Source organism: Rana temporaria, chromosome 4, assembly GCF_905171775.1.
Source record: "Rana temporaria chromosome 4, aRanTem1.1, whole genome shotgun sequence".
Lineage (NCBI taxonomy): Eukaryota > Metazoa > Chordata > Amphibia > Anura > Ranidae > Rana > Rana temporaria.
In genome coordinates, this window is record NC_053492.1 from 13,966,598 (window position 1) to 13,994,128 (window position 27,531).

The window sequence follows — 27,531 nt, forward strand, 5'->3', positions numbered from 1 at the left end:
CCCTAATCACCTTGTATGGAACCTACCTCTAGGCCAGTGATGGCGAACCTTGGCACCCCAGATGTTTTGGAACTACATTTCCCATGATGCCCAATTACACTGCAGAGTGCAAGAGCATCATGGGAAATTTAGTTCCAAAACATCTGGGGTGCCAAGGTTCGCCATCACTGCTCTAGACCAGGGGTCTCTAACAGTGGCCCTTCAGCTGTTGCGGAACTACAAGTACCATCATGCTTCTGCCTGACAGTCATGCTTGTAACGGTTAGCCTTGCAGTGCTTCATGGGACTTGTAGTTTCTCAACAGCTGGAGGGCAGCCAGTTTGAGACCCATTCACCTTCTCAGATAACCCAACCAGGAAGACATTGGTCCCATCACAGTGGAGTGCCGACTCTCAGGCTGCCCGACCCAGATGTGAGCGCATGTTCAAAGGAAGGATCCTTTTCTTCTGTCAGCTGGACAAACAATGCAATCAAACCTTACCTCAGGGCTTCTGCTTCCACCCAACACACGATGGCACTGGGCAAATAAGCCAACATTCACTGCCATTAATAGAGATATTGGCCCTAATTGACCGCTGAGGCCACCAACACCACTCCCCTCTTCAGTCAGCAGCAGTACACACCTCCTCCCCACGACATGCCCTTGGTAAATGCGAATCGGCAGTGATTTACACAGGAGCCTCATTAACCATTTAATGCCAGTGCCACAGGACTTGCTACACCGCCATCATTCAAGAGTTCCACCACAGCCATCCACAGTTCATACTGGCCGACGTAAATCGCCCAACCGGCGCCAGATTGATTCAGGAGACACAGGTTTATAAAAAGGCATGTTAAAATTCATCCACAGGTTCCAGGGCCAGCGGGAGGGGATCATGGAATGATTACAAAAAATTATACACAAATTGATAGCGAGCCCCCCATTTCCCTTCCCTCCCCCAATCCGACTCCCAACCCTCCCTCCCCAACATGAGCACCATTTGGCCCAGACCCAACATCGAAACACATTTGTACAGCGGCCTTTAGAACCAACTCTAAAAAAAAAAAAAATTAAAGGGACAAATACTCGTAAAAGTCTGTAGAGTGTTCAAAGTCCAATGAGGGCGCCGCAGCGTCCTGCTAATCCCTCTTCGCCTTCTTATTACTGTCGCTGCAGTCCGCGCTGCCCATCTCCCCGTCCTCCAGTTTCCTCTTGCTGGGGCAGAAGGGCTTGAAGCGCACAATGATGCAGGTCATGTTGTCACAGCCTGTACCGTCGCCGGAGGTGTCAGGAGCCAAGCACTGGTCCAAGAGCTGCCGAGAGAAGAAAAAAAATAAAGTCATGTCCGCTAATGGCATCCCTTATTCATAGCGGCAACAAGTGCCGCAGAGGCACTCATCAAAGTGGCAAAAGAGACTGAGCACTCCAACTCCCCTTATACCTCCATACTAACCCCTCCACCGCTATGCCTGCATACCGACGTATTACCCTCCATCCTAAAACACTCTTCTCTCTGAACCACATACCTCTATACAACCCCCTCACATCCCTATGCCTCCATAGGTTTACCATCCCTCCCCCCCAAACCTCCACCCTGACCCCTCCAATATCCCTATGCCTCCATAGGTTTTCCCCCCCCCCCTCCATACTGACCCCTTTCCCCCACCCCTATGCCTCCATAATCCCCCCTTCATCGCCTCCATCCTGACCCCTCCAACATCCCTATGCCTCCATAGGTTTACCCCCCACCCCCACAAACCTCCATACAACCCTTTTAACATCCCTATGCCTCCATAGGTTTACCATCCCTCCCTCCAACCTCCACCCTGACCCCCTCCCACATCCCTATGCCTCCATAGGTTTACCATTCTCCCACCCCCTCCATACTGACCCTTCCCCCCCACCCTAACGCCTCCAAAATCCCTATGAATCCATAGGTTTACCACCCCCCAAACGTCCACCCTGACCCTCCATACAACCCCCTCCGACATGCCTCCATATGTTTACCCCCCCCCCTTCCATACGGACCCTTCCGCCACCCCTAAACCTCCATCCAGACCCCTCATACAATCCCTCCCACATCCATAGGTTTACCATCCCCCACCATACAGACACTTCCCCCACCCCCATAATGCCCCCTCCATCCTGACCCTTCCCATCCCTTCATTCTAACCCTCCCCCCATCCATATGCCCCTTTAGTTTACCATCCTCCTCCATTCCTATAGCAACATACTGACCCCCTCCATCATACCAATACCTCCAAAGTGACTCAACCCCCATACCACCCCTATGCCTCCATCACAGACCACCATCCCCTTCATAGATCCGTCCCTTACCTCTACCTGCATACTACCACCCCCACCCCATATAATCCACCATACTAGAGGTGTGGAAGAGGGCGCTAGTGAGATAAATCACCTAATGTGAATAATTCCTAACAATTGGGACACACTCACTAGGGAGGATCCCAAATGGCGGGGTGATACTACTAAAATAAACACTCTGATAGGTATGGATCCAACAGTCAATAAATCTCTACCTAGAGATATCTTAAGTGTACACAGATAAATCCAAAGAATAAAGTCTGAAGAAAATTGAATAAATGCAACAAATAAAGTAGTGAGTGTGTCCCAATTGTGAGATAAATCGCCTAATGTGAATAATTCACAACAATTGGGACACACTCACTACTTTATTTGTTGCATTTATTCAATTTTCTTCACGGACTTTATTCTTTGGATTTATCTGTGTACACTTAAGATATCTCTAGGTAGAGATTTGACTGTTGGATCCATACCTATCAGAGTGTTTATTTTAGTAGTATCACCCCGCCATTTGGGATCCTCCCTAGTGAGTGTGTCCCAATTGTTAGGAATTATTCACATTAGGTGATTTATCTCACTAGCGCCCTCTTCCACACCTCTATTCCATTGCACAGTATAGATTTATATTTTGTTCTCAGAGGAGCTGCTTGTTATTATAAGTAGTTATTTTTATTTCACATAGTGATATAATTATGTTTGATTACCACATTGGCGCGGAAATACACCCCACTTTCAATCCACCATACTGCCCTTTCCCTACCTACCTTTTTATGCCGCCACCCCAACTAGATGTCTAAAATCTCTGTCACATAATGTTCCTGTACACACACACAGACCCAATACAGCAGGGATATGCAATTAGCGGACCTCCAGATGTTGCAAAACTACAAATCCCATCATGCCTCTGGGTGTCATGCTCGTGGCTGTCAGAGCCTTGCTATGCCTCATGGGATTTGTAGTTCTGCAACAGCTGGAGGCCCGCTAATTGCATATCCCCGCAATACAGTCTTACTCCCTCCTTGTAAGACACCAGATACCCCATATCACCAGATACCCCATATCACCAGATACCCCATATCACCAGATACCCCATATCACCAGATACCCCATATCACCAGATACCCCATATCACCAGATACCCCATATCACCAGATACCCCATATCACCAGATACCCCATATCACCAGATACCCCATATCACCAGATACCCCATATCACCCCTGCAACCTGTCAAAACTGGGGCACCTCATACCTCCAACATATTGTGCAGCCAAGTGGCAAACATCGGAGTGCAAAACCAAGCCAGTGTTAGCTGGCTACGGACAGCGTACAGCCACCATTTGGTCTCTCAGGAGGGGAGAAGATTGCCCTCACCCAGTAAAAAGGAATTGGTGCAGTTTAGTATTGTAGGTGCAAAGTGTCATGTAATCACTCACCTCCTCCACTATGGATGACAGGCAGACAGGGTCCCCAGACTGCTCCTGCAGTTTAAGCTTCTCATGAACAAATTCCACCACTTCCTGGCTGCTCATCACATTCCTGGAAGAGGAAAAAAAAAAAAACACATCAGACCCCTGCCAACCACCACTGCAATGTATTGTGGGCGAGAAGTGGATGGACGCCTTACCAGATGCCGTCACAGGCTATGACCATGAAGTCATTTTCCTCGTTCAGCGTCAGCACTTTGAGGTCAGGCAGAGCCGAGATCATCTGCTCCTCTGGAGGAAGGTTCTTGTTCCTCTTGTAGAAGTGATCGCCTATGGGAGAACCACATCATACATCAGAATGCATATAGAAGTCAGCAGGAAGCCTCTGGGCTCAGGAGGTAAGCTGGGGAGATGTCGTTCCACCCCCTCCCCCCCCAGACAACTGGGAGCATCACAGCCCGAGCGCAGAGGAATGAACATAGAACACCATGAGCCATGGCTTTATACCAGGGGTTGACAAATTTGCTTGGAATCTAGGAGCCAGCTAAAAAAGTTAGGAGCCAGAAAACGCACCCCGTCCCGACGAGCTTGCGCGCAGAAGCGAACACATACGTGAGCAGCGACCGCATATGTAAACGGTGTTCAAACCACACATGTGAGGTATCGCCGCGATTGGTAGAGCGAGAGCAATAATTCTAGCCCTAGACCTCCTCTGTAACTCAAAACATGCAACCTGTAGAATTTTTTAAACGTCGCCTATGGAGATTTTAAAGGGTAAAAGTTTGTCGCCATTCCACGAGCGGACGTAATTTTGAAGCGTGACATGTTGGGTATCAATTTACTCGGCGTAACATTATCTTTCATAATATTAAAAAAATGGGGATAACTTTACTGTTGTCGTATTTATTTATTAAAAAAAAAGTGTATTTTTTTTCCCCAAAAAGTGCGTATGCAAGACCGCTGCGCAAATACGGCGTGACAGAAAGTATTGCAACGATCGCCATTTTATTCTCTAGGGTGTTACGATAAAAAAATATATATAAATGTTTGGGGGTTCTATTTAGAGGGAAGAAGATGGCAGTGAAAATAGTGGAAAATAGTGAAAAATGACATTAGAATTGCTGTTTAACTTGTAATGCTTAACTTGTAATACCAACGGCCACCACCAGATGGCGCCAGCTCACACATCTGGTGGTAACTTGTAATACCAACGGCTCACCACCAGATGGCTCCAGCTCACACAAAAAAAAAAAATAATTTTGCCCCCCCCCTTCCAAGCCAAGTCGCCAGGACCCCATTTCTATTGGCAATGGCGACCTGGCGACTGGGATTTGTCGAGCCCTGCTTTATACAGTCCCACCGAGCACTTACCAATAGCCCGGGAGAGATTGAGTCCTCCATTCACTCTGCCGTCCATGGTCACTTTCCCCCCTGCGTTCTTAATTCGGGCCAGCTCCACCTCATCCTCTGGTTTGTGGTCATAAGACATATCCACCGCTTTACCAGCCTCTGATACCACGCAGCGCGAGTCCCCGGCGTTGGCAACAATCAGTTGTTTTCCTCTGATCAGAGCTACGACTGCTGTGGTCCCGCTGTCCGAACCAGGCTGGGGAGTAAAAGAAAACCAGTTATCACACAGCTAAGAATTGATGTCCACCATAAAATAACTCAAACAGGTACAGTCATACCCAACAGAGGAGGGACCTGCAGACAGACAGACTGGGATAATAATGCTCAAAGATAACAGAAGGAAAGAAGGCATTGCCATGACACCACAGCTCATGACAACCAAAAAATAAAACTGAAGATAAAGAGACTAGTAGAGGAACATCTCCAGATACTGAATCTCCAACCCTACCAGACGAGTATACAACTCATTAAAAAATAAAAAAGTTGCTCAGTATCTTGACATTATTGGGGTGACATTTAGCTATTGGTGCCACCCTCCTCGTCTTGTAGGTAGGGTTGTCCCGATACCACTTTTTGAAGACCGAGTACAAGTACCGATTTTTTTTTTATTTTTTTTTATTTTACAACTTTATTATTCAAAAAAAAATTTTTTTTTTTACAATGCTTTCTTGGGGGAGGGGGGTGGATGTGTCAGTGTGTTATGTATAGGAGGTATATATCCATCTCACTCCCAATTTTCTGATAATATTGAAATGTTATATGCTGTAATGCGTAATTCTTGAAATAAACAAAGAATTGAGAGAAAAAAAAAAAAAAAAAAAAAATGTAAAAAATACATATTTGCCATTTTTTTTCCTTAGCCCTGTTGGGGGGGCTTTGGTGAGATATCAGGGGTCATAACAGACCCCCGATATCTCGCCTTTGAGAAAGGGACCAAGGACACAGATTCCTCAGTCCCTTTCTCAGCTGCACTGGAAATGAATGGACAGGAGACAGAGGCTCCTATCCATTCATAAACTGAAGCAACGTAAACAGTTTACAATGCTCAGTCATATGAATGGACGGAGTCAGTGATCACTGACTGTTAATTCGGAAAAGGTAGGAGCTGGGTTTTGCGGCTCCTACCGCCGCTCTCCATCCTGACAGAGGGGGGCGGAGGAGGACATGGAGGGGGACACAGAGCAGGGAGGGGGGGGGGGGGGGGGAACAGCAGCACGGAGGGGGGACATGGAGCTTGAAAGGTGAGCGCAGAAGGGAGGACCAGCAGCGGCACGGAGGGAGAGAGCAGAACGGCAGCGGCACGGAGGGGGGACACAGGAGCACGGAGGAAGAGCAGAACGGCAGCGGCACGGAGGGTGGGGGGGACACAGGAGCACGGAGGGAGAGCAGAATGGCAGCGGCACGGAGGGGGGGACACAGTAGCACGGAGGGAGAGCAGAACGGCAGCGGCACGGAGGGGAGGGGGGGGGACACAGGAGCACGGAGGGAGAGCAGAACGGCAGCGGCACAGAGGGGGGACACAGGAGCACGGAGGGAGAGCAGAACGGCAGCGGCACAGAGGGGGGACACAGGAGCACAGAGGGAGAGAGCAGAACGGCAGCGGCACAGAGGGGGGACACGGAGCATGGAGGGAGAGAGCAGAACGGATGGGGGAACTGGAGGAGGATTCAGGTATCGGTAAAGTATCGGAGCGTTTTCCCTGAGTACAAGTACTTGGGGAAATGCTTGGTATCGGTCCCGATACTAGCATCGGGACAACCCTAGTCATAGGGGGGTCCATTTTTGGGTAGTATTGGGGTGTCATTTGGCTGGTATTGGGTACTGTCCTTGTCTGGTAGGGTTGTAAGGGGGGGGGGGGGGGGGTCTCCATTTTTGGGTACTGTCCTTGTCTGGTAGGGTTGCAAGGGGGGGGGGGGGGTTTCCGTTTTTGGGTAGTATGGGGTACTGTCCTTGTCTGGTAGGATCATCTTTTTAGGCATCATCTGGACAGTCTTACCAGACAAGGATAGCACCCGATATCAGCCAAATGACACCCCAAGATATTGAGACTATTACGCTCACAAAGACAACCAGATATAGCACCCCAGAAATGTCGAGACTGAAAAAGGACATCTCCAGAGAAAGTCTTTAACCATACCAAGGAGACAACCCATACCATGGAATAAAAGGAGGACACCCATGCAAGGTAAAATCCTCAGCATCTTGACATTGTGGATGTGAACCCGATTCATAACATTTGACATAGGCACATATCTGTAGTGTTTTCTTCTCTCTCTGCAAAGCCCCAAGTCCTGCATCTTTCTGCTGCTCCGTTTTTCTATTATCAGTATGATAACTGACAAGTTCTGACAAGATATCACCAGCCTGAAACGTGTGTCGGGTGGCTGCTATAAACTAGCAGAGAGCTGGTCTATTCACAGCACATTCCTTCGCCTATGTAGAGGGGGTGTGCGCCCACCTTTCCTCCAATAAGCTATCACAGTGTATGCCAAGACTCCCCTCCTACCACAAGGAAAGAAGGAAGGAAAGAAGGAAGGAAGGAAAGAAGGAAGGAAGGAAAGAAGGAAGGAAAGAAGGAAAGAAGGAAGGAAGGAAGGAAGGAAGGAAGGAAGGAAGGAAGGAAAGAAAGAAAGGAAGGAAGGAAGGAAGGAAAGAAGGAAAGAAGGAAGGAAGGAAAGAAAGAAAGAAGGAAAGAAGGAAAGAAGGAAGGAAGGAAGGAAAGAAAGAAAGAAAGGGTTTACATCCACTTTAATACAAGCTAAATAAATCCTAAAACGCTACTAAAGATACCGGGCATTAAATGACACCCCAATAATGTCAAGATAATGAGAACATCTCCAGTGTGTTTTCAACCTTACTAGACAAGGATAGAACCAGTTAGACATTAAAAACATTTCCAGCCCTATCAGACAAGGATAGGACCCATACCGGGGATTAAAATGACACCACCCGCCATCAAAAAAAAATCTTGACTTTTGGTGCTATCCTTATCTGGTGGGTTTGCAAGTGTCATCTCCAGAGATACTCCAAACCTACTAGACAAGGATGTGACCACTAGACATTAAATGACATCACCATAACGTCTAGATACCAGGAGGAAGATCTACAGAATACGTTTCCAACCCTACCAAAGATGGGACCCATACCAGGGATTAAAAGGACATATCCTTATGTGGTAGAGTTGTCGACTTACGAAGACTCCTATAGCCCCACCAGATGGGGAAAGCACCCAACCCCTGCTAAATGGCAACCCCAACGATATCAAGATTCTGAGAGGCACCCCTTTGCATCTTGACATCGTTGGGGATGCCATTTAGCGGATACTGGGTGCTATCCCCATCTGATGGGGCTATAGGAGTCTTCATAGCTTGACAACTGTACCACATAAGGATAGCACCTAATACCAGCTAAATAAAATCCCAAGATACTGAGAGACCCTTAAAACTCTACCAAAGAGAAGACCAGTCATTAAAAAAGGACACCAATAATTTCAAGATACTGAGAGGAACATCTCTAGAAACCGTCTCCATACCTACCAGACAAGGATATGACAAGTTACCAGACATTAAATGACACCAATAATTTCAAGATGATACTGAGAGGAACATCTCTAGAAACTCCAAACCTACCAGACATTAAATTACACCAATAATGCCAAGATAATAAGACTCCCAACTCTGTCAAACAAGAATACAACAAAATACCAGATGAGATACACTGGGGTCAAGATACCAAGAATACAATACCACCAGTGCTTTTAAAGCACTCTGTCTAACGCATAGATGTATCTATGGGAATGCTCCCCATTATCTATGCGAAAAAATAAAAGCTCATAAACCCAATCGCGTTCTGCGATCCACCAATCAAAATCTCCTCCAGATACCCAAAGCCAGATACAAGTCCAAAGGAGAAAGGAGATTCGCTGTCCAAGGGCCTAGACTATGGAACGCTTTACCAACCAGCATTTGGTTGGAGGAGAACCACTTAGCATTCAGGAGAAAGATCAAGACTCATCTCTTTTGATACCAAAGGAGACAGGAACAACAAGCGCCCAGAGGCGATTTAGTTTGCATGCGCCGCGATATACAAGTTTTCATTCATTCACCAAGGATGAGGCTCGGTTGACACTGCTGCGATGATAAAGTCCTACGACTTTGCCTGCGACTTCCTTCCGACTTGAATGTCATTTAGGTGTCTGTAGAAGGGCTGAAATCGCACCCAGGTCAGACCAAAGTAGTGCAGGAACCATTTCTAAAGTCGGAGCGACTCGTGTAGTATCAGTTATGACGGCTCTCATGGGAAACTCTGAATTTGACATGCAATACAACAGGGATATGCAATTAGCGGACCTCCAGATGTTGCAAAACTACAAATCCCATCATGCCTCTGGGTGTCATGCTCGTGGCTGTCAGAGCCTTGCTATGCCTCATGGGATTTGTAGTTCTGCAACAGCTGGAGGTCCGCTAATTGCATATCCCCACAATACAACTTGGGGTCTCACAAGTCGGAAATCCCATGTCAGCAGTGTGAACTAGGGTTGTCCCGATACCAGTATCGGTACCGCGACCGATACTGAGCATTTACGGGAGTACTTGCACTCCCGCAAATGCCCCAGATGCCAGATCCGATACTACCCCCCCTTCCCCCGCCGCATACCGCAACGCCCCCGCTATTTAATCAGCGTGCGGGGAACATTACAGCTTTCATTTGAATAACTGTCTATTCCCCGCCGCGTATAGACACTCGCCCTTGCTCGGGATTGGACGGGTGATCTGTCTATCAAACTGCAGATCACCCGTCCAATCCCGAGCAAGGGGGAGTGTCTATATACGCGGCGGGGAACAGACAGCTATTCAAATGAAAGCTGTAATGTTCCCCGCACGCTGATTAACTAGGCGGCGGCATCTAGGTATGGGGGGACATAGCTGCATCTGTGGGGGGGGGGGGGGGGGGGGGGGGGGGGGGGGGGGGGGGACAAAAGTATCGGCGAGTACTTGAAAAAAAAAAAAAAAAGTATCGGTACTTGTACTCGGTCCTAAAAAAGTGGTATCGGGACAACCCTAGTGTGAACTGAGCCTTAGCCCCCATACACACACCATTATACTTTCTGCAGATTTTTGTCTTCAGGTTTACCAAAACCGTGCAAGGGCCTGCCTGATTGCATGCAAATTAAATCTCTTAAGGTTTGACCTCATATTATATGATTTTGGTAAATCTGAAGACAAAAATCGAATAGTGTGTATGGGGGCTTTAGACCAGATACTAAAAGGACATCCCACTTAATGCCAAAGATAATCATACCATCAAAAGGCAACAACCCAATACCAGGCACTGAATAAAACCAAGGCATTAACCTTTTCTCTGCTAGAGCCACCCCCCCCCCCATTTTTGCACGTTTAAAATAAATCACTTGAGCCCTGAAGATAACATACAACCCCCAAATATGTTTTCTGAAAGCAGACACCCTAGGGCAGTGACGGCAAACCCATGGCACGCATGCCATGGAAAAGCCCTCTCTGTGGGCACGTGAACTACAGTCTTCTGAGCAGCTTCGGGCAAAGGAACCGCATACACACTTTATTAGGAGGACAAGTCGCCCAGCTTCCCCGAACCACCTGCCTCCACCAGATCACACACACAGCACTTACTCAGAGCACAACTCTTTGGAGAAATTGCTGCGGGACCAACTCAGGAATGAAATGCCTCCTTCGGCTGGGGAATGAAAAGCCAATCGAATGGCACAGGAGGAGAAGTGGCGTTTGCCGGGGGGGGTGCCTGAGCGCAGCCGCTTTATTCCATTGGTGAGAAAGCCGAGCCACGTGACTGTTTTGTGCCATGGCGAGGCAGCGAGGGGGGAGCACGACGGGAGGGCGAGGCAGCGAGGGGGGAGCACGACGGGAGGGCGAGGCAGCGAGGGGGGAGCACGACGGGAGGGCGAGGCAGCGAGGGGGGAGCACGACGGGAGGGCGAGGCAGCGAGCGGCAGAGGGGGAGCACGACGGGAGGGCGAGGAGGATCAGATGTATGATGGAGAGAAAAGTGTGCCATGAGCTGCATGGCGAGGTGATGTGCTATGAGTTACATGATGACGTGTGGCTCACTCATGTGGTTGGACAGAGGTGTGAGCTGTAGGCCGATACAGAATATGTGCTGAAGTTTACAGTGTGATGGGCTGCATGTTGGTACTTTGAAATAAGTTGGTTTTGTGTTGCAGTTTGGGCATGCGGGCTCCAAAGGGGTTTGCCATTACTACCCTAGAGAATAAAATGGTGGTAGTTCCCGATTTTACGATGCACGGTATTCGTGCAAAAGGTCTAGATCTAGAAAATGCAAGGTTTTGGTAAAAAAAAAAAAAAAAAAAAGTTAATGGCTGTTTGTGAGCCAATACAGAGCCCCCATAAATCTTTATTACCAATGCCAAGAAACACCATTCAGGCGGATATACCAGCCAGGTCTTATACATGGTGGTGGTACGGTGCAGCCAGAGTCAAATGACCAGAAGGTGTAGCCCACCCTGAGGCCTTGTGGCGAGTGTTCAAGCTGTGTTGCATTTGTTGACCATTTGCTCTTCACCACCCAATCGCAACGCCAGCCCCCTTGTCTGAGTGCTACAAACCGCAGCAGAAGGTGAACACTCCATTGCACCAGCTACCAAATCAACTTCAAGTCTCTGGACCTTCAAACGGACCAATCCCAACAACCTGAGCAAAGCTTCATCCTTCAAAGAGCACCTACCTCTTCCTTTCCATCCATTCCTGGGAGCATCCCCTCTTCTTCCTCTTCATCATCCTCCTCATCCTCCTCCTCTTCTTCATCCTCCACCTCCTCGCTATCCTCTTCTTCCTCATTCTCCGCCTCCTCGCTGCTGTAATCCTCCTCGCTGCCCTCCTGGAAGAGAAGACATCATCATGTGTATTGTATATCATACATGAGCAGATGGTACCGAAACCCCACAACTCACATCCCCGCTTGTCCTGTGGTAGAGTCCCACAACACAAAAATGGGGACCACATCTGCAGGAGGCCAAAACAGATGGCCATGGACTGGAGAACATAGAAGACTTAAAGCCGAATTTCATGATCAGTAAAATATTCAGACTCCTGATATGTGAAGAGGACCAGTCAGCCAATCACATACAGGCAAGTTGTCCCCTGCAACACCATGCTAGAGTTAAACATTTGTGCCAATCAGAAGCTCTGATTTTTTTACCTCCCCCATTTGGGACAACATTGTCACCAGAACAGGAAGTGGTGGTATGGTATTTGTTTGGACGCATCCTTTAATTCCACACCCAAGGCTTGGTGATCAATACCATAGCACTGGGGATGTCAGTTCTGCCAGATGACATTCTGAGCTTCAGATCTCCCAAAAAGTGACGAGCCCACCCAGTGACATGCCCCCCAAAAAGGGAGCCCACCCAGTGACATGCCCCCCAAAAAGGGAGCCCACCCAGTGACATGCCCCCCAAAAAGGGAGCCCACCCAGTGACATGCCCCCCAAAAAGGGAGCCCACCCAGTGACATGCCCCCCAAAAAGGGAGCCCACCCAGTGACATGCCCCCCAAAAAGGGAGCCCACCCAGTGACATGCCCCCCAAAAAGTGACAAGCCACCAAAGGAACCCACGTGCAAAGCATATTAATATTTGCAAAACCCCTCCCAAGAACCAACCCACTGCTTGCATCAGAGGAGAGAGCTCTTTGGAGGAGTACCGAGTCAGGGTGGCTGCGATGGTTTCAGAAAGCCATGTACAGCTCCCTGCTGGCCCCTCCCATCAGCCATAATCTGCCTGCAGCGATGACATCACTGGGTCTAAAATAAGGTACGCAATGAAAACAAAACGCTGTATTCAATATTATCAGGTGGAAGGAGGAACCTTCACAGGCTTGCCAGTGTAAATATTTGCAGGCAGTTCAATGAACTTCTACAGTTATGCCAAAGGTACGAAACAAGTCAACCAACACGTGTCATGGAGAAGTACAGCAGACACTTACCTCACTCTCCTCCTCTTCCTCTTCTGCCCCGGACTCTCCACTGTCCTCGAAGAACTTGGACTTGTCGGTGCTCTGGGGCTGGGCGGAGGAGGAGGAGCAGGATGGGCCAGCCTCTCCGGTGGAGGAGGACACGGCCTCCTCTCCCGCCTTAGAGGAGCTCCCCAAAGCTGCACTGCTGCCCCCTACAGCTCCATCCGAGGATGAGGAGCCCCCTACAGCTCCATCAGAGGATGAGGAGATCCCAGAGGAGGCCTCCTCCTTCTTGCCATTCTTGCACTGCTTCTCAGATTCCAGCTCTCCGTTCACACTGGCCTCCTTGGCCGGCTCCTCGGGATCTTTCTTATCTGCGCACTTATGTCGGTGCGCCTTGCCACAATTCTGCCCATAACGGGTAAGCAGCTCCTCTATAGTCATGGTGGCTTCCTCGTGTAACAGAACTGCCTCCTCGTTGTCAACTGAAATAAAAGAGCAGCATTAGACAGGAATTATACAAAGGGGCCTCCCTAAATAGAACCCCACATCAAGTCTATCCAAACACGTACCATCATCTTCATCTGCCACCTTATTCTTATCATCATGGTCATGGATGGGTCGTCCGGCCATCTGGGCTAGTTCCTTGATCACGTTTTCCTGAGTCAGCATCTCATCGATGGCGAGGAAGGCGTCTTCTAGAGCCTAGCAAAGGATGACAAGTGTTACCACATAGCCCTAAGCCCAGGGCATAATTTCCAAGTCCCCCACCCGCTGCAATATATCCAGGATATGGCTTCTCACTCCTGGCAACCCCCTTATCCTTCCCAGTATCTTCAGAGTGCAGACCTCAAAGACCTCTCCGGGAAACACCACTCTAAATGGTCCTTCTCCCCTCGTGACCAGGACATGGCCCCTTACCTCCATTGCCTCCCCAATATCTCTAGAATGCAGACCCTCCCCCATTAAATCATCTGTGATAATCCCTAACACTAGTCCTATCCTTCCCACCATATCCAGAATAGGGCCCCCCCCCCCCCAAACCCTTTCCAATATCTCCAGAATACAGACCCTCAAACACACACCAACATCTCTGAGATAGAGCCCAACACATGGCCCTTTTCTCCCCCCCCCCATCTTTAGGATACGGTCCATTACTTCCAACCCCTCCCACCCAATATCTCTGGAATGTAGCGCCTCAAACCCCCCCCCCCCCCCCCCAACCCAACATCTCTGCTAACCATCCTAGTATACGGCTCTTCTCTCACCCTCACATCTCTAACATGCAACTCAACCCTCTTCCTCACCCACTATCTCTGGGATACACCCCAACACTCAGCCCTTCTCTCCATCATATCCAGGATACGGCTCCTCACCCCAACATCTCTAGAACGCAGCCCCTCATTCAACATTCCAAATAGGGCTTCTTGCACCGAAAGTCTTACCAATATCTCTATAATGCAGCCCCTCAAACCCCTACTCAACATCTCAGGGATACACTCCCAACACAAGAGCCATCTCTCCTCATCTCCACCTTGATACAGTCCATTACTCCCAACCCCAATCTAATATTTCTAGAATTCAAACCTCCCACCCAACATATCTGGGATATACCCCAATGCAGGGCAATTCTTGCCTTCCTGACATATCCAAGAAAGTGCCCCTCAACCCTCCTCCAATACCTCTAGAATAGTGGTCATCAACCCTGTCCTTAGGACCCACTAACAGGCCAAGTTTGCAAGATAACTGAAATATATCACAGGTGATCCCATTTGTTGCAGTATTCTAGTCTGTTTCTCCCCCAAGGTAATACATAAAACCTGGCCTGTTAGTGGGCCCTGAGGACAGGGTTGATGACCACTGCTCTAGAATACATCCCTTCACAGCCCTTCTCACCTTTTCCAAGCCCCCCTTTCCAAGATATGGCTCCTCACTTCCAAACCCTTAATAGCTCTAGAATATGGCCCCTTGACACCCCCCCCCCCCCCCCCATTTTTGAAACAGCACTTTTCTCTTACACCCATTTCCATGATATAGCCCCTCACGCCCAGCTACTACCCCACCATCCCCAATATCAGATACGGCTCGTATCATCAAGGATCCCTTGATGATACACCCCTTCCCCTATTCAGACCCCCCCCCCCATCTTCAGGATATGGTTCATTATTCACGACCCCCCCCCTCCCCATCTCTCTATAATGCAGTCACCTCAAACCTCCCACCCAACATCTGAGACACACGTCTATTCCTCAAAACCCCATTTTCAGGATATGGCCCCTTATACTCACAACAACCCCCCTCAATAGCACCTGAATAAGGCCCCCTCACTCTCCCTTCCCCAATATCTCCAGAATATGGCTCCTCAAAACCCCCACCCACCCACATCTCTGGGATACACTCAAACACATGGCCCTTCTCTCCTTCCCCTCATCTCTATGATACGGCCCCCTCACTACCAACCTACCTCCAACGGGCCAGATTCACAAAGAGATACGACGGTGTATCTACAGATACACCATCGTATCTCTGACTTACACTGGTCCTATCTATGCGCCTGATTCATAGAATCAGTTACGCATAGATAGGGCTAGATCCGACAGTGTTACACTGTGTTACACTGTCGGATCTTTTTTTCAATTTAAAAATGGCGCCGGGGGCGTTCCCGCTGATTTACGATAAATATGTAAATCAGCGAGATACGCAAATTCAGGAACGTACGCGGACCCGTCGCAGTGTTCTTACGTCGTTTTCGTAGCGGTTTTCCGTCGTATACTTATCCCTTCTTTTATCAGGCGCAGCCAATGTTAAGTATAGCCGGCGTTCCCGCGTCGAATTTGAATTTTCCTACGTCGTTTGCGTACGCCGATTCATGAACACGCGCGTCGCAAGTCCCGCTCACGTCGCAACCACTGACGTCCTAGTGACGTCAGTGGGAGCAATGCACGCCGGGAAATTCCCCGGACGGCACCTGCGCATTTAAATCGGCGCGGGAACGCGCCTGATTTAAATAGTACACTCCCCTAGCCGCGGAATTTGAATTCCGCCGGGGGATTTAGGATCCGCCGTCACAAGTTTGGAGGCAAGTTGTTTGTGAATTATCCACTTGCCTCCTAAACTTGCGGGAGCGGATCTTAATTCACGTAGAACGAGCGGATCTATAGATCTGCTGCGCTACGTGAATCTGGCCCAATATCTCTAGAATGCAGCCCCTTAGACCCCACATCTTTGGGATACACTACAAAACACACCGCCCTTCTCTCCTCCACATATCCAAGCTATAGCCCCCAACGCCTCTTCAATAGCTCTAGAATACGGCTTCTCAAACCCCCCCCCTCTCCAATCAATCATCTGGGATACACCCCAACACACAGCCCTTCTCTCCTTCCCCTAAACGCTAAAATATGGCCTGCAGTCCTTTTCCTAAATGACATCTCAAGGATGCAACCCAACTGGTGCCCCTCCCTGCCCCTTTCCTACATCTCCAGGATACAGCCCCTTTATCACTGAGGCCCCCCTCAATATCTACAGGACATTGTCTGCCCGCCCCCCCCCCCCCCTTCCAAATCTACGGGACACCAGCCAGCCTTGACATCTCCCTCCTGACACATCTCAGGGACATGTCCCCTCCCAGTGTGGAAACCAACCTTCTGTAATTTTCCCTCCTTGTAGGCTTTCTGATCCTTGATGATGTCGGGTAGGTACTTGGCACAGTAGAGAGCCACCTCCTCCCCTGGAATAGAGAGAACAGAGAATACATCACATACATGCCAAAAGCATAGATGGGTCAGCATTGCATGGGGGACAGACTGCTGACCCCATACTAGGAGGTAGGGGGTAATTTCTGCCCCCTGTGTGGGAGGGGCAGCGTAGGGGTTGGGTTGTCATTACTAACCCCTGGAGAATAGAATACTGACCTCCGTGTCCATCATAAACGGAGAACATGGCCGTCTCCCCGTCCAGCTCCGGGATGCAGTTGTGGGCGTCCTGCAGAGAGAAGAGAGAGAAGCTGAACAATGCCTTCTTGTAATCAGGATGAAGAGTGTACCATGGAGGGCTACAAATAACGTACTCCCAGGTGGGGGGGTATTTGTGTAAAGGGTTCGTAGCCCGATGAGGCATTTGGGACGGGTGTCTAGGTGAGGGTACACAATGTGAATGAGGAGTTATAGGGAGGGGTCCCCCAACCTTCATCTCTACATGACAAAAGCAGTATGAGAGTACAAATGTGGGGGGGGGGGAATACGGGGGCCATACCCTCTGAGGGAGGTTTAGTAGTGATGTAGGCAAGTACAGTGTGCTGTTCCAGTCCCCTTTGATGAGTAGGTGAGGGGTTATAAATTATGAAAGGGGTATACACACACCAAGTAGGAGACAGAGTCAAGGGGGATATAGGTGGGTGATGAGATATAGGTGCGCGACGGGGGTGATAGGATATAGGTGGGTGATATACACTGCTCAAAAAAAATTAAGAGGAATAATTTTAATCAGAGTCAAAGTGAGTCAATTAAACTCCTGGGGGGGGGGGGGGGGGTAAGAGGGTGTACACAGAGGGGGGGTATAGAGGGGTTTGTTAATCAGTTTCAGCTGCTTTGGTGTTAATGAAATTAACAGGTGCACTAGATTGGCAACAATGAGACGACCTCCAAAACAGGAATGTTTTTATAGGTGGAGGTGTCTGACATTTTCCCTACTCATCTTCTCTGACTGTTTTTCACTAGTTTTGCATTTGGCTAGGGTCAGTGTCACTACTGGTAGCACAAGGCGATACTTGGACCCTATAAAGGTTGCACAGGCAATCCAACTCCTCCAGGATGGCACATCAATACGTTTCATTGCCAGAAGGTTTGCCGTGTCTCCCAGCACAGTCTCAAGAGCATGGAGGAGATTCCAGGAGACAGGCAGTTACTCTAGGAGAGCTGGACAGAGCCGTAGAAGGTCCTTAACCCATCAGCAGGACCGGTATCTGCTCCTTTGTGCAAGGAGGAACAGGATGAGCGCTGCCAGAGCCCTACAAAATGACCTCCAGCAGGCCACTGGTGTGAATGTCTCTGACCAAACAAGAAACAGACTTCATGGGGGGTGGCCTGAGGGCCCGATGTCCTCTAGTGTGCTCACTGCCGGACACTGGAGCTCGATTGGCATTTTCCATTGAACACCAGAATTGGCAGGTACACCACTGGCACCCTGTGCTTTTCACAGATGAGAGCAGGTTCCCCCTGAGCATATGTGACAGACATGAAAGGGTCTGGAGAAGCCGCGAGAACTTTATGCCGCCTGTAACATCGTTCAGCATGACCGGTTTGGTGGCGAGTCAGTGATGGTCTGGGGAGGCATATCCATGGAGGGACGCACAGACCTCTACAGGCTACACAATGGCACCCTGACTGCCATTAGGTATCGGGATGAAATCCTTGGACCCATTGTCAGACCCTACGCTGGTGCAGTGGGTCCTGGCCTGGGTTTCTCCTGGTACACGACAATGCCCGGCCTCATGTGGTGAGAGCATGCAGCCAGTTCCTGGAGGATGAAGGAATTGATACCATTGAATGGCCCTCCACGCTTACCTGACCATATATCTATATTCTCGATGGATGGAATATAGACGAGAATGGTCAGAAAAAGAGAAAATATCCAGTGAGTGGCAGTTGTGTGGAGGAAAAGGTCAGAAGAATGGGCAGACTGGGTCCAAATGATAGGAAAACAACAGTTAAGCCTGGTACACACGATAGGATTTTCTGCAAATGGTAGGACTTGTCTTGCCTACAAACGGCAAAGAATTGTTGGCCAACACACACAAAACTGATTTTTATTTTCAGCTCTTTAGCGCCACCCTTTGGGAAACTTCTGCTAACCTTGTGTTATGGTGAGCATTGCTTCTGAGCATGCGTGTTTGTACTTTGGAGTTTTGTCCAGGCGGAATTGTGTACACACTATAGGATAATCCGACACACAATTGTTGGCTGACAATTTTAAAAGCATGCTATCCCACGTTCGTCCGCGGAAAATCTGACAATTGTCCGATGGAGCGTACAAACGGTCGGATTTTCATACAAACGCTGCGGGGGCTTCGATCTAAGGCAAGTAATTTATAATGAGCTAGTATGCTAGTCATACTAGCTCATTATGCCTTTGCCTTGCAGGCTTTTAAAAAAAAACGCTTTAAAGGGGAGTTCCAGGCATTTTTAATGTTTATTAAAAGTCAGCAGCTACAAATAGTGTAGCTGCTGGTTTTTAATAAACAGACACTTACCTGCTCCATGGTCCAGCGTCGCGTTGCCCGGAGCTCCACTCCTCCCCCCCTCTGGCCGGTGTCCTCATTGTTACTTAGGGCAGTGTTTTTCAACTCCAGTCCTCAAGGCAAACCAACAGGTCATGTTTTCAGGCTTTCCATTATTTTGAACAGGTGATTTGATCAGTTTCACTGCCTTAGTAATCACCACAGTCGTTTCATCTAAAGGAAATCTTGAAAACATGACCTGTTGGGGGGGCCTTGAGGACTGGAGTTGAAAAACACTGACTTGGGTCACCCGGCCGTGACAGCTTTCGGCTTCATGGCCGGGCACTCACTGCGCATGCGTAAACGGCGTTAAGCTATCTGATTGGACAGGCGATCGCCTGGGACCTGTCACGTGTCCAAAGCGATCACCTACAGGGAGGGGCCGCCAAAAGGCGATATGACGTATCTCCTTAGCGGCCCCTGGGCGGAAGGAGGAAGTGGGACAGGATGTCCCACTCCAACCCCCCCCAAAATAAATAACATGCCAAATGTGGCATGCAAGGCGGCAAGGAGTGGATCGAGCGGAAGTTCCCCTTTTGGGTGGAAGCAGGGCTGTGGAGTCGGAGGAAATTTTGGGTACCTGGAGTCTGAGTCCGCAAACAATGCACCGACTCCAACTCCGACTAAATTTAGATTGTCGGAACATTCAGGAGTCTAAACATTTATCTACCGACTCCACAGCACTGGGTTGAACTCTGCTTTAAGTGTGCCTAGGGATGTGTTCCAACTGTGGGGGGGGAGGGGCTCTGTGTGACACGACAGTGATCACAGCTTCTGATTACAGGGAGCTGCGATCAGTGTCCCGTCACTAGGAAGACTGGGGAAGTGCTTGTTTACATCAGAATTTCCCTCGCCGTGACACAATCGCGGGTATGCCCACGGACATAGAGTCCGCAGGACCCGCAGTCGGAGTCACGGTGCGCGCTCCTCCACAATGCTGCTTCTTAAAAGGGGATATATAGATCTAGGTCCTTGTGCATGCCCGTGTGCCATTCTGCCAACGTATATCTGCGTGCGGCGGTTGGCATGTGGTTAAACACCACGGCCTACCTGAGTATTGTTGCTGACCATGTCCTTCCCTTATGACTACAGTATTCCCATCTTCTGATGGTTCCTTCCAGCAGGATAATGTCACCATGTCACAAAGATCCAATCATCTCACCACTGGACAATGAGGTCCCTGCACTCCAAAATGTTTCCACCTTGTTGTATCAGGGTTTGACAAATTTGCTTGGAATCGCGAAGCCAGCTAAAAAAGTTAGGAGCCAAAAAACGCGCCCTGTCCCGCCAAGCTCGCGCGCAGAAGGCGAACGCATACGTGGGTAGCGCCCCCGTATGTAAACGGTATTCAAACCACACGTGAGGTATCGCCGCGATTGGTAGAGCGAGAGCAATAATTCTAGCCCTAGACCTCCTCTGTAACTCAAAACATGCAACTTGTAAAAAGTTTTAAACGTCGCCTATGGAAATTTTAAAGGGTAAAAGTTTGTCGCCATTACACGAGCGGACGCAGTTTTGAAGTGTGACATGTTGGGTATAAATTTACTCGGCGCAACATTATCTTTCACAATATGAAAAAAAAAAAAAAAAAAAAAAAATTGGGCTAACTTTACTGTTGTCTTATTTTTTAATAAAAAAAAGTGTATTTCCCCCCCCCCCCCCAAAAAAAAAGTGCGCTTGTAAGACCGCTGCGCAAATACGGTGCGACAGAAAGTATTGCAACAACCACCATTTTATTCTCTAGGAGAGATAGAGAGGGGGAGGAAGAGAGAGATAGATAGAGATATAAAGATAGAGATATTTGAGGGTTCTAAATTAGAGGGAAGGAGATGGCAGTGAAAAACACATTAGAACTGCCGTTTGGCTACTTGTAATGTAACTAATTGTAATGCCAACGGCCGCCACAAGATGGCGCCAGATCACAGAAGGAAGCTTAGGCCTGCAAAAAGGCCACAAAGAAGCGGCCTCAATTACCGGTGTGATGAGGCGGCGGCTTTGCAGCCTTCTGCAGGCCTAAGCTTCCTTCTGTTTAGGCCGCAGGGCGCAGTGAAAAACACATTAGAATTGCTGGATTGCTGTTTTACTTGTAATGCCAACAGCCACCACAAGATGGCGCTCCAAAAGTTTACAGAAGGAAGATTAGGCCTGCAGATGGCAGCAAAGACGCGGCCTCAATTACCAGCCGGCGTGCAGCAGGGGCGCATGGAGACACAGGATCCTGTGTCTCCGTGCGCCCCCACCGACGATAGCGGCGGGCCCGCGCCGGCCATTGAGGGAGCGGCTTTGCGGCCTAAGCTTCCCCAGGCGTCAGGTCACAATTGCGACCGGATTTTGTCGAGCCCTGGTATCTAGGCCATAAGGAATAAAGGCAAAAGGGGTCCAACCCACTACTACCACCAAGGTGTACCTAATAAAGTGGCGTTTGTAAATACACACACACACACACACACACACACACACACACCCTGCCGCGCCGGCTGCGTCTTTGCGGCCTTCTGCAGTTAATCTTAAAAAAAAAAAAAAAAAGGTGATCTCGATTCAACCCCCCTGATGATCTTCAATGCAGAGTTTGCCAATTCTTTGATATAACAAGTGGAGAGACTCGGCTGTCAAAAGAAAATATCCGGCAGTCTGCCAAGTTCTTAGCAGGAAACATTGTAACTTATTCTTCCTTCTTAGATCAAAGGGATAAACTTCTCTGTGTGTAAAGGAAAAAGGGCAGCCTGCCAAGTTTGTAACATGAAACATTGTAACCAACTTCCTTTCTTGGAGCAAAAGGGATAAACTGTGTACATAAGAAAATCTGGGCAGTCTGCCAAGTTCTTACCAGGAAACATTGTAACTAACACTTCCTTCAAACTTCTCTGTGTAACCGCAGGAAGATTAACCACTTAGGCTGCATCCACACCTGAGCGTAGGTCGTTCGGTCGTTTTTTCTGGCGTTTTGTCGCGCGTATTTGCGCGTTTGCATACAACGTCGTCCGACGTTTTTGTACTTCAACGTTTTTTATTTTAGCCAATAGGAAAAATTATCATCTTTCATCACTTATGTTGGTAGATTTTTTTTTTTATCTTCTGCCTGGGTGAAATGTTCTGATTAAAGCGACAAAACGCCCGTAGAAACGCTCGTCTTGAATCGAGCGTTTCCATTACTTTCTATGGGAAATACAAACGCTCAAACCGCCAAATTCGCACGTCAAAAAAAGGGTCCAGAACTTGTTTGAGCTTCAGGCGTATTGGAGTGGGGATGTGAACCATCTCCATAGACAGTAATGTATTTTTTTTCCCCCTCTAGCGTTTGAGCGTCGCGCTTCAGGCGACAAAACGCTCAGATGTGAATGCAGCCTAAAGCTTCCTAAAACTTCTGTATGTCAACGCAGGAAGATTAACCACTTAAAACCCAAATCTTTTTCTGACACTTGTTTAAGTTAAAAGTCAATGTTTTTTTGCTAGAAAAAAAACTTGGAACCCCGAAACTAATATATATATATAAAAAAATTGCGGCACACAGGGGATGGGTGGAGAAAAAAAAAATAGTATATATATATATATATATATATATATATATATATATATATATATATATATATATACATATATATACATATATATACATATATATATATACACATACATATACATACATACATATACACACACACATACACACACATACTATGTGAGGAGATACAGGTGGATAGGCATGGATGGTGCTATAAACATGTAGGTTGGAAGGGGATAGACACATGTAGGTGGCATAGACAAGTAAGGGGGTGTGTAATATATATATTTTTATTACACACACGTAGATAGTAGGGGGGAGGGTGGTATAGACAGGTAGGTAGATGGGTGGAATATACGTGTAGGTAGGCAGGGAGGGGGTGATATTGAAAGGTGGGTGGCATATACAGTTAAGTAGATTGGGTTGTTGTATATACAGGTAGGTTAAAGAGGGGGGGGGGGTAGATGGTATACAGATGGGTGGAATATACAGGTAGAGAGGGGGGTGGTGTAGACAGGTGAGTGGAGGCAAGTAGATGGGGGGGGGGGGTGGTATATACAGTTTGGTAGATGAGAGGGAGGGGTATAGTCAGGTAGGTGATCTATAGAAGTAGGTAGGTGGATGTATATACAGTTTGGTAGATGAGAGGGGGGGGTGGTATAGACAGGTAGGTGATCTATAGAAGTAGGTAGGTGGGCGGGGATGTATATACAGTTAGGTAGATGAGAGGGGGGGTGGTACAGACAGGTAGGTGATCTATAGAAGTAGGTAGGTGGGCGGTTGTATATACAGTTAGGTAGATGAGAGGGGGGAGTGGTATAGACAGGTAGGTGGGCGGGGGATAGGTGGTTGTATACAGTTAGGTAGATGAGAGGGGGGGTATAGACAGGTAGGTGATCTATAGAAGTAGGTAGGTGGATGGGTGGTTGTATATACAGTTAGGTAGATGAGAGGGGGGGGGTATATTCAGGTAGGTGATCTATAGAAGTAGGTGGGCGGGGGGTGGGTGGTTTTATATACAGTTAGGTAGATGAGAGGGGGGGGGTGGTATAGTCAGGTAGGTGATCTATAGAAGTAGGTAGGTGGGCAGGGGATGTATATACAGTTAGGTAGATGAGAGGGGGGGTGGTACAGACAGGTAGGTGATCTATAGAAGTAGGTAGGTGGGCGGTTGTATATACAGTTAGGTAGATGAGAGGAGGGGGGGTATAGTCAGGTAGGTGATCTATAGAAGTAGGTAGATGGGGGGGGTTGTATATACAGTTAGGTAGATGAGAGAGGGGGGGTGGTATAGACAGGTAGGTGATCTATAGAAGTAGGTAGGTGGGCAGGGGATGTATATACAGTTAGGTAGATGAGAGGGGGTGGTATAGACAGGTAGGTGATCTATAGAAGTAGGTAGGTGGGCGGTTGTATATACAGTTAGGTAGATGAGAGGGGGGGTGGTACAGACAGGTAGGTGATCTATAGAAGTAGGTAGGTGGGCAGGGGATGTATATACAGTTAGGTAGATGAGAGGGGGGTGGTACAGACAGGTAGGTGATCTATAGAAGTAGGTAGGTGGGCGGTTGTATATACAGTTAGGTAGATGAGAGGGGGGGTGGTACAGACAGGTAGGTGATCTATAGAAGTAGGTAGGTGGGCGGTTGTATATACAGTTAGGTAGATGAGAGGAGGGGGGGTATAGTCAGGTAGGTGATCTATAGAAGTAGGTAGGCGGGGGATGGGTGGTTGTATATACAGTTAGGTAGATGAGAGGGGGGATATAGACAGGTAGGTGATCTATAGAAGTAGGAAGGTGGACGGGGGATGGGTGGTTGTATATACAGTTAGGTAGATGGGGGGGTAGACAGGTAGGTGATCTATAGAAGTAGGTAGGTGGGCGGTTGTATATACAGTTAGGTAGATGAGAGGGGGGGTATAGTCAGGTAGGTGATCTATAGAAGTAGGTAGGTGGGCGGGGGATGTATATACAGTTAGGTAGATGAGAGGGGGGGGTATAGTCAGGTAGGTGATCTATAGAAGTAGGTAGGTGGGCGGGGGTTGTATATAGTTAGGTAGATGATTAGGGGGGGTGGTATAGACAGGTAGGTGGGCGGGAAGGGAGGAGGGGGATGGGTGGTCACTCACCTCCATGGACACCCTCCAGCCCTGCATGGCGGAGTATCCGTAGCTGACTCCTCCGTTGCCCCCCTCCCCGGAGCACTTGGCGGTGTTGGGTTGGGACAGATAGGCTCCCATCTCTGGACACGTGCGGGCTGTGTGCGGCTCCCGGCTCTCTAATACAGCGGACCGGAAACGGAAGTGGCGGGAGAAGAGAAAAGCCGGAGGGACACGTGACCGAGGGAGGCGGGGCGTAGCCGCCGTGCCAGATGTGGGCAGGGGGGGAGGGAGAGCCGTTTGTCACCTAAGACGTTGCCCTCTACAAATATGGCGGAATGGAATCCCTGTCGTCATACAGTGTTTAGCTCACTGATACTTATGAGGGGTCTCACCTCCCTATGGTGTCTCCTCCCCGGCGGGCTGCGTTCCCATAGCGACCAGAGCTTTGTTCTTTGTGTTCTGTACTGTGATTGGCTGTCCCAGACACTGAGCCCCGCTTGCCCACCCACCCAGAGACTGACTATAGCGCCTCCTTTACCCCACCTGTACCCCAATATGTAATATACAACCTGTACCCCGACATATTACACCCCAATATATAATATACAACCTGTACCCCAACATATTACACCCCAATATATCATATACAACCTGTACCCCAACATATTACACCCCAATATATAATATACAACCTGTACCCCAATATATATAATATACAACCTGTACCCCGACATATTACACCCCAATATATATAATATACAACCTGTACCCCAATATATATTATACACCCTGTACCCCAATATATATATATATATAATATACACACTGTACCTCAACATATTACACCCCAATATATATTATACACCCTGTACCCCAACATATTACACCCCAATATATAATATACAACCTGTACCCCGACATATTACACCCCAATATATATAATATACAACCTGTACCCCAATATATATAATATACAACCTGTACCCCAATATATATTATACACCCTGTACCCCAATATATATATATATATATATAATATACACACTGTACCTCAACATATTACACCCCAATATATATTATACACCCTGTACCCCAATATATATAATATACACACTGTACACCAATATATATATAATAAACATGTACCCCAATATATTACACCCCAATATATATTATACACCCTGTACCCCTATATATATATATACACTGTACCCCATTATATATAATATACACCCTGTACCCCAATATATGTAATATACAACCTGTACCCCAAAATATTACACCCCAATATATATTATACACCCTGTACCCCAATATATATATATAATATACACACTGTACCCCAATATATATAATATACAACCTGTACCCCAATATATTACACCCCAATATATATTATACACCCTGTACCCCATTATATATAATATACACCCTGTACCCCAATATATGTAATATACAACCTGTACCCCAATATGTAATATTCAACCTGTACCCCAACATATTACACCCCAATATATATAATATACACCCTGTACCCCATTGTATACCCCAATATATTATATACCCTGCACCCCAACATGTTATACCCTAATATATATTATACACCCCTGTACCCCAACATTTATACCCCAATATATATTATACACCCTGCACCCCAACATTTTATACCTCAATATATATATTATACACCCCTGTCCCCCAACATTTTATACCCCAATATATATATATATACTATACACCATGCACCCCAACATTTTATACCCAATATATAATATTCTCCCCTGTACTCCATGTTATACCCCAATATACATATATTATACACCCTGTACCCCAACATTTTATACCCCAATATATATAATATACAATATATAAGAGAGAAGAGCCGGCAACTCAGAAGTCCACGATGCAAAAATGTATTGGCTCCACATGAGCATTAAAAAGAAAACAGCTGACGCGTTTCAGTGTGAGCCTTACTCATATATAATATATACCCCTGTACCCCAAAATACATAATATACCTGTTTGCCTCAACATATTATATATAGTACCCCCCCCCCCCAATATACATCTGGCCTGTGCATACCCCTATATACAATATACTCTCTGTACCCCAACATATTATACCCCCTGTATTCCAACATACATATGTACCCCAACATATTACACTCCTGTGACCTGTATGTAGTGTACCCCAATAAACCCCCATATAAATAATAGCCTGTACTCCAATATACATAATATCCTGTACCCTAAAATGTAATACTCTTATGACCTATATATATAGTGTACCCCAATATACAACATAACGCCCGTTCATACCCTATATTGTAATCCAACATATTATAACCCCTGTCTGCTAACGTACCCCAATATACACAATACCCAACAGATTATACCCCCGTGACCTACTGTATACAGTGCCTGGAAAAAGTATTCATACCCCCTGAGATTCTCCACATTTTCTCAGGTTACATCCAAAAACGTAAATGTATTTTATTGGGATTTTCTGTGATGGACCAACACAAAGTGACACATCATTGTGAATTG

General features: G+C 47.7%; 1 protein-coding gene across 1 annotated transcript; it reads right to left on the bottom strand.

The window, feature by feature from the left end:
* Nucleotides 1-679: 679 nt before the first annotated feature.
* Nucleotides 680-25,190, bottom strand: PPM1G (protein phosphatase, Mg2+/Mn2+ dependent 1G). The gene is made up of 10 exons (XM_040347980.1): nt 25,012-25,190; nt 17,017-17,086; nt 16,747-16,832; nt 13,675-13,807; nt 13,133-13,587; nt 11,876-12,028; nt 5,103-5,337; nt 3,932-4,061; nt 3,741-3,843; nt 680-1,293 (listed from the first exon to the last, which is right to left on the bottom strand). Exons 1-10 carry the CDS (start codon nt 25,120-25,122, stop codon nt 1,120-1,122), a joined length of 1,650 nt encoding a protein of 549 aa, XP_040203914.1. The 5' UTR covers nt 25,123-25,190; the 3' UTR covers nt 680-1,119.
* Nucleotides 25,191-27,531: the final 2,341 nt, after the last annotated feature.

What these genes read in the sequence shown, in the direction of transcription:
- PPM1G (XM_040347980.1), bottom strand. Translation starts at nt 25,122, where the DNA reads ATGGGAGCCTATCTGTCCCAACCCAACACCGCCAAGTGCTCCGGGGAG. An exon ending in CAATCTCTCCCGGGCTATTG is followed by an intron (nt 4,062 to 5,102) that starts GTAAGTGCTCGG and finishes GTTCTCCCATAG; the next exon opens with GCGATCACTTCTACAAGAGG. An exon ending in TGTCATCCATAGTGGAGGAG is followed by an intron (nt 1,294 to 3,740) that starts GTGAGTGATTAC and finishes TTCTCTCGGCAG; the next exon opens with CTCTTGGACCAGTGCTTGGC.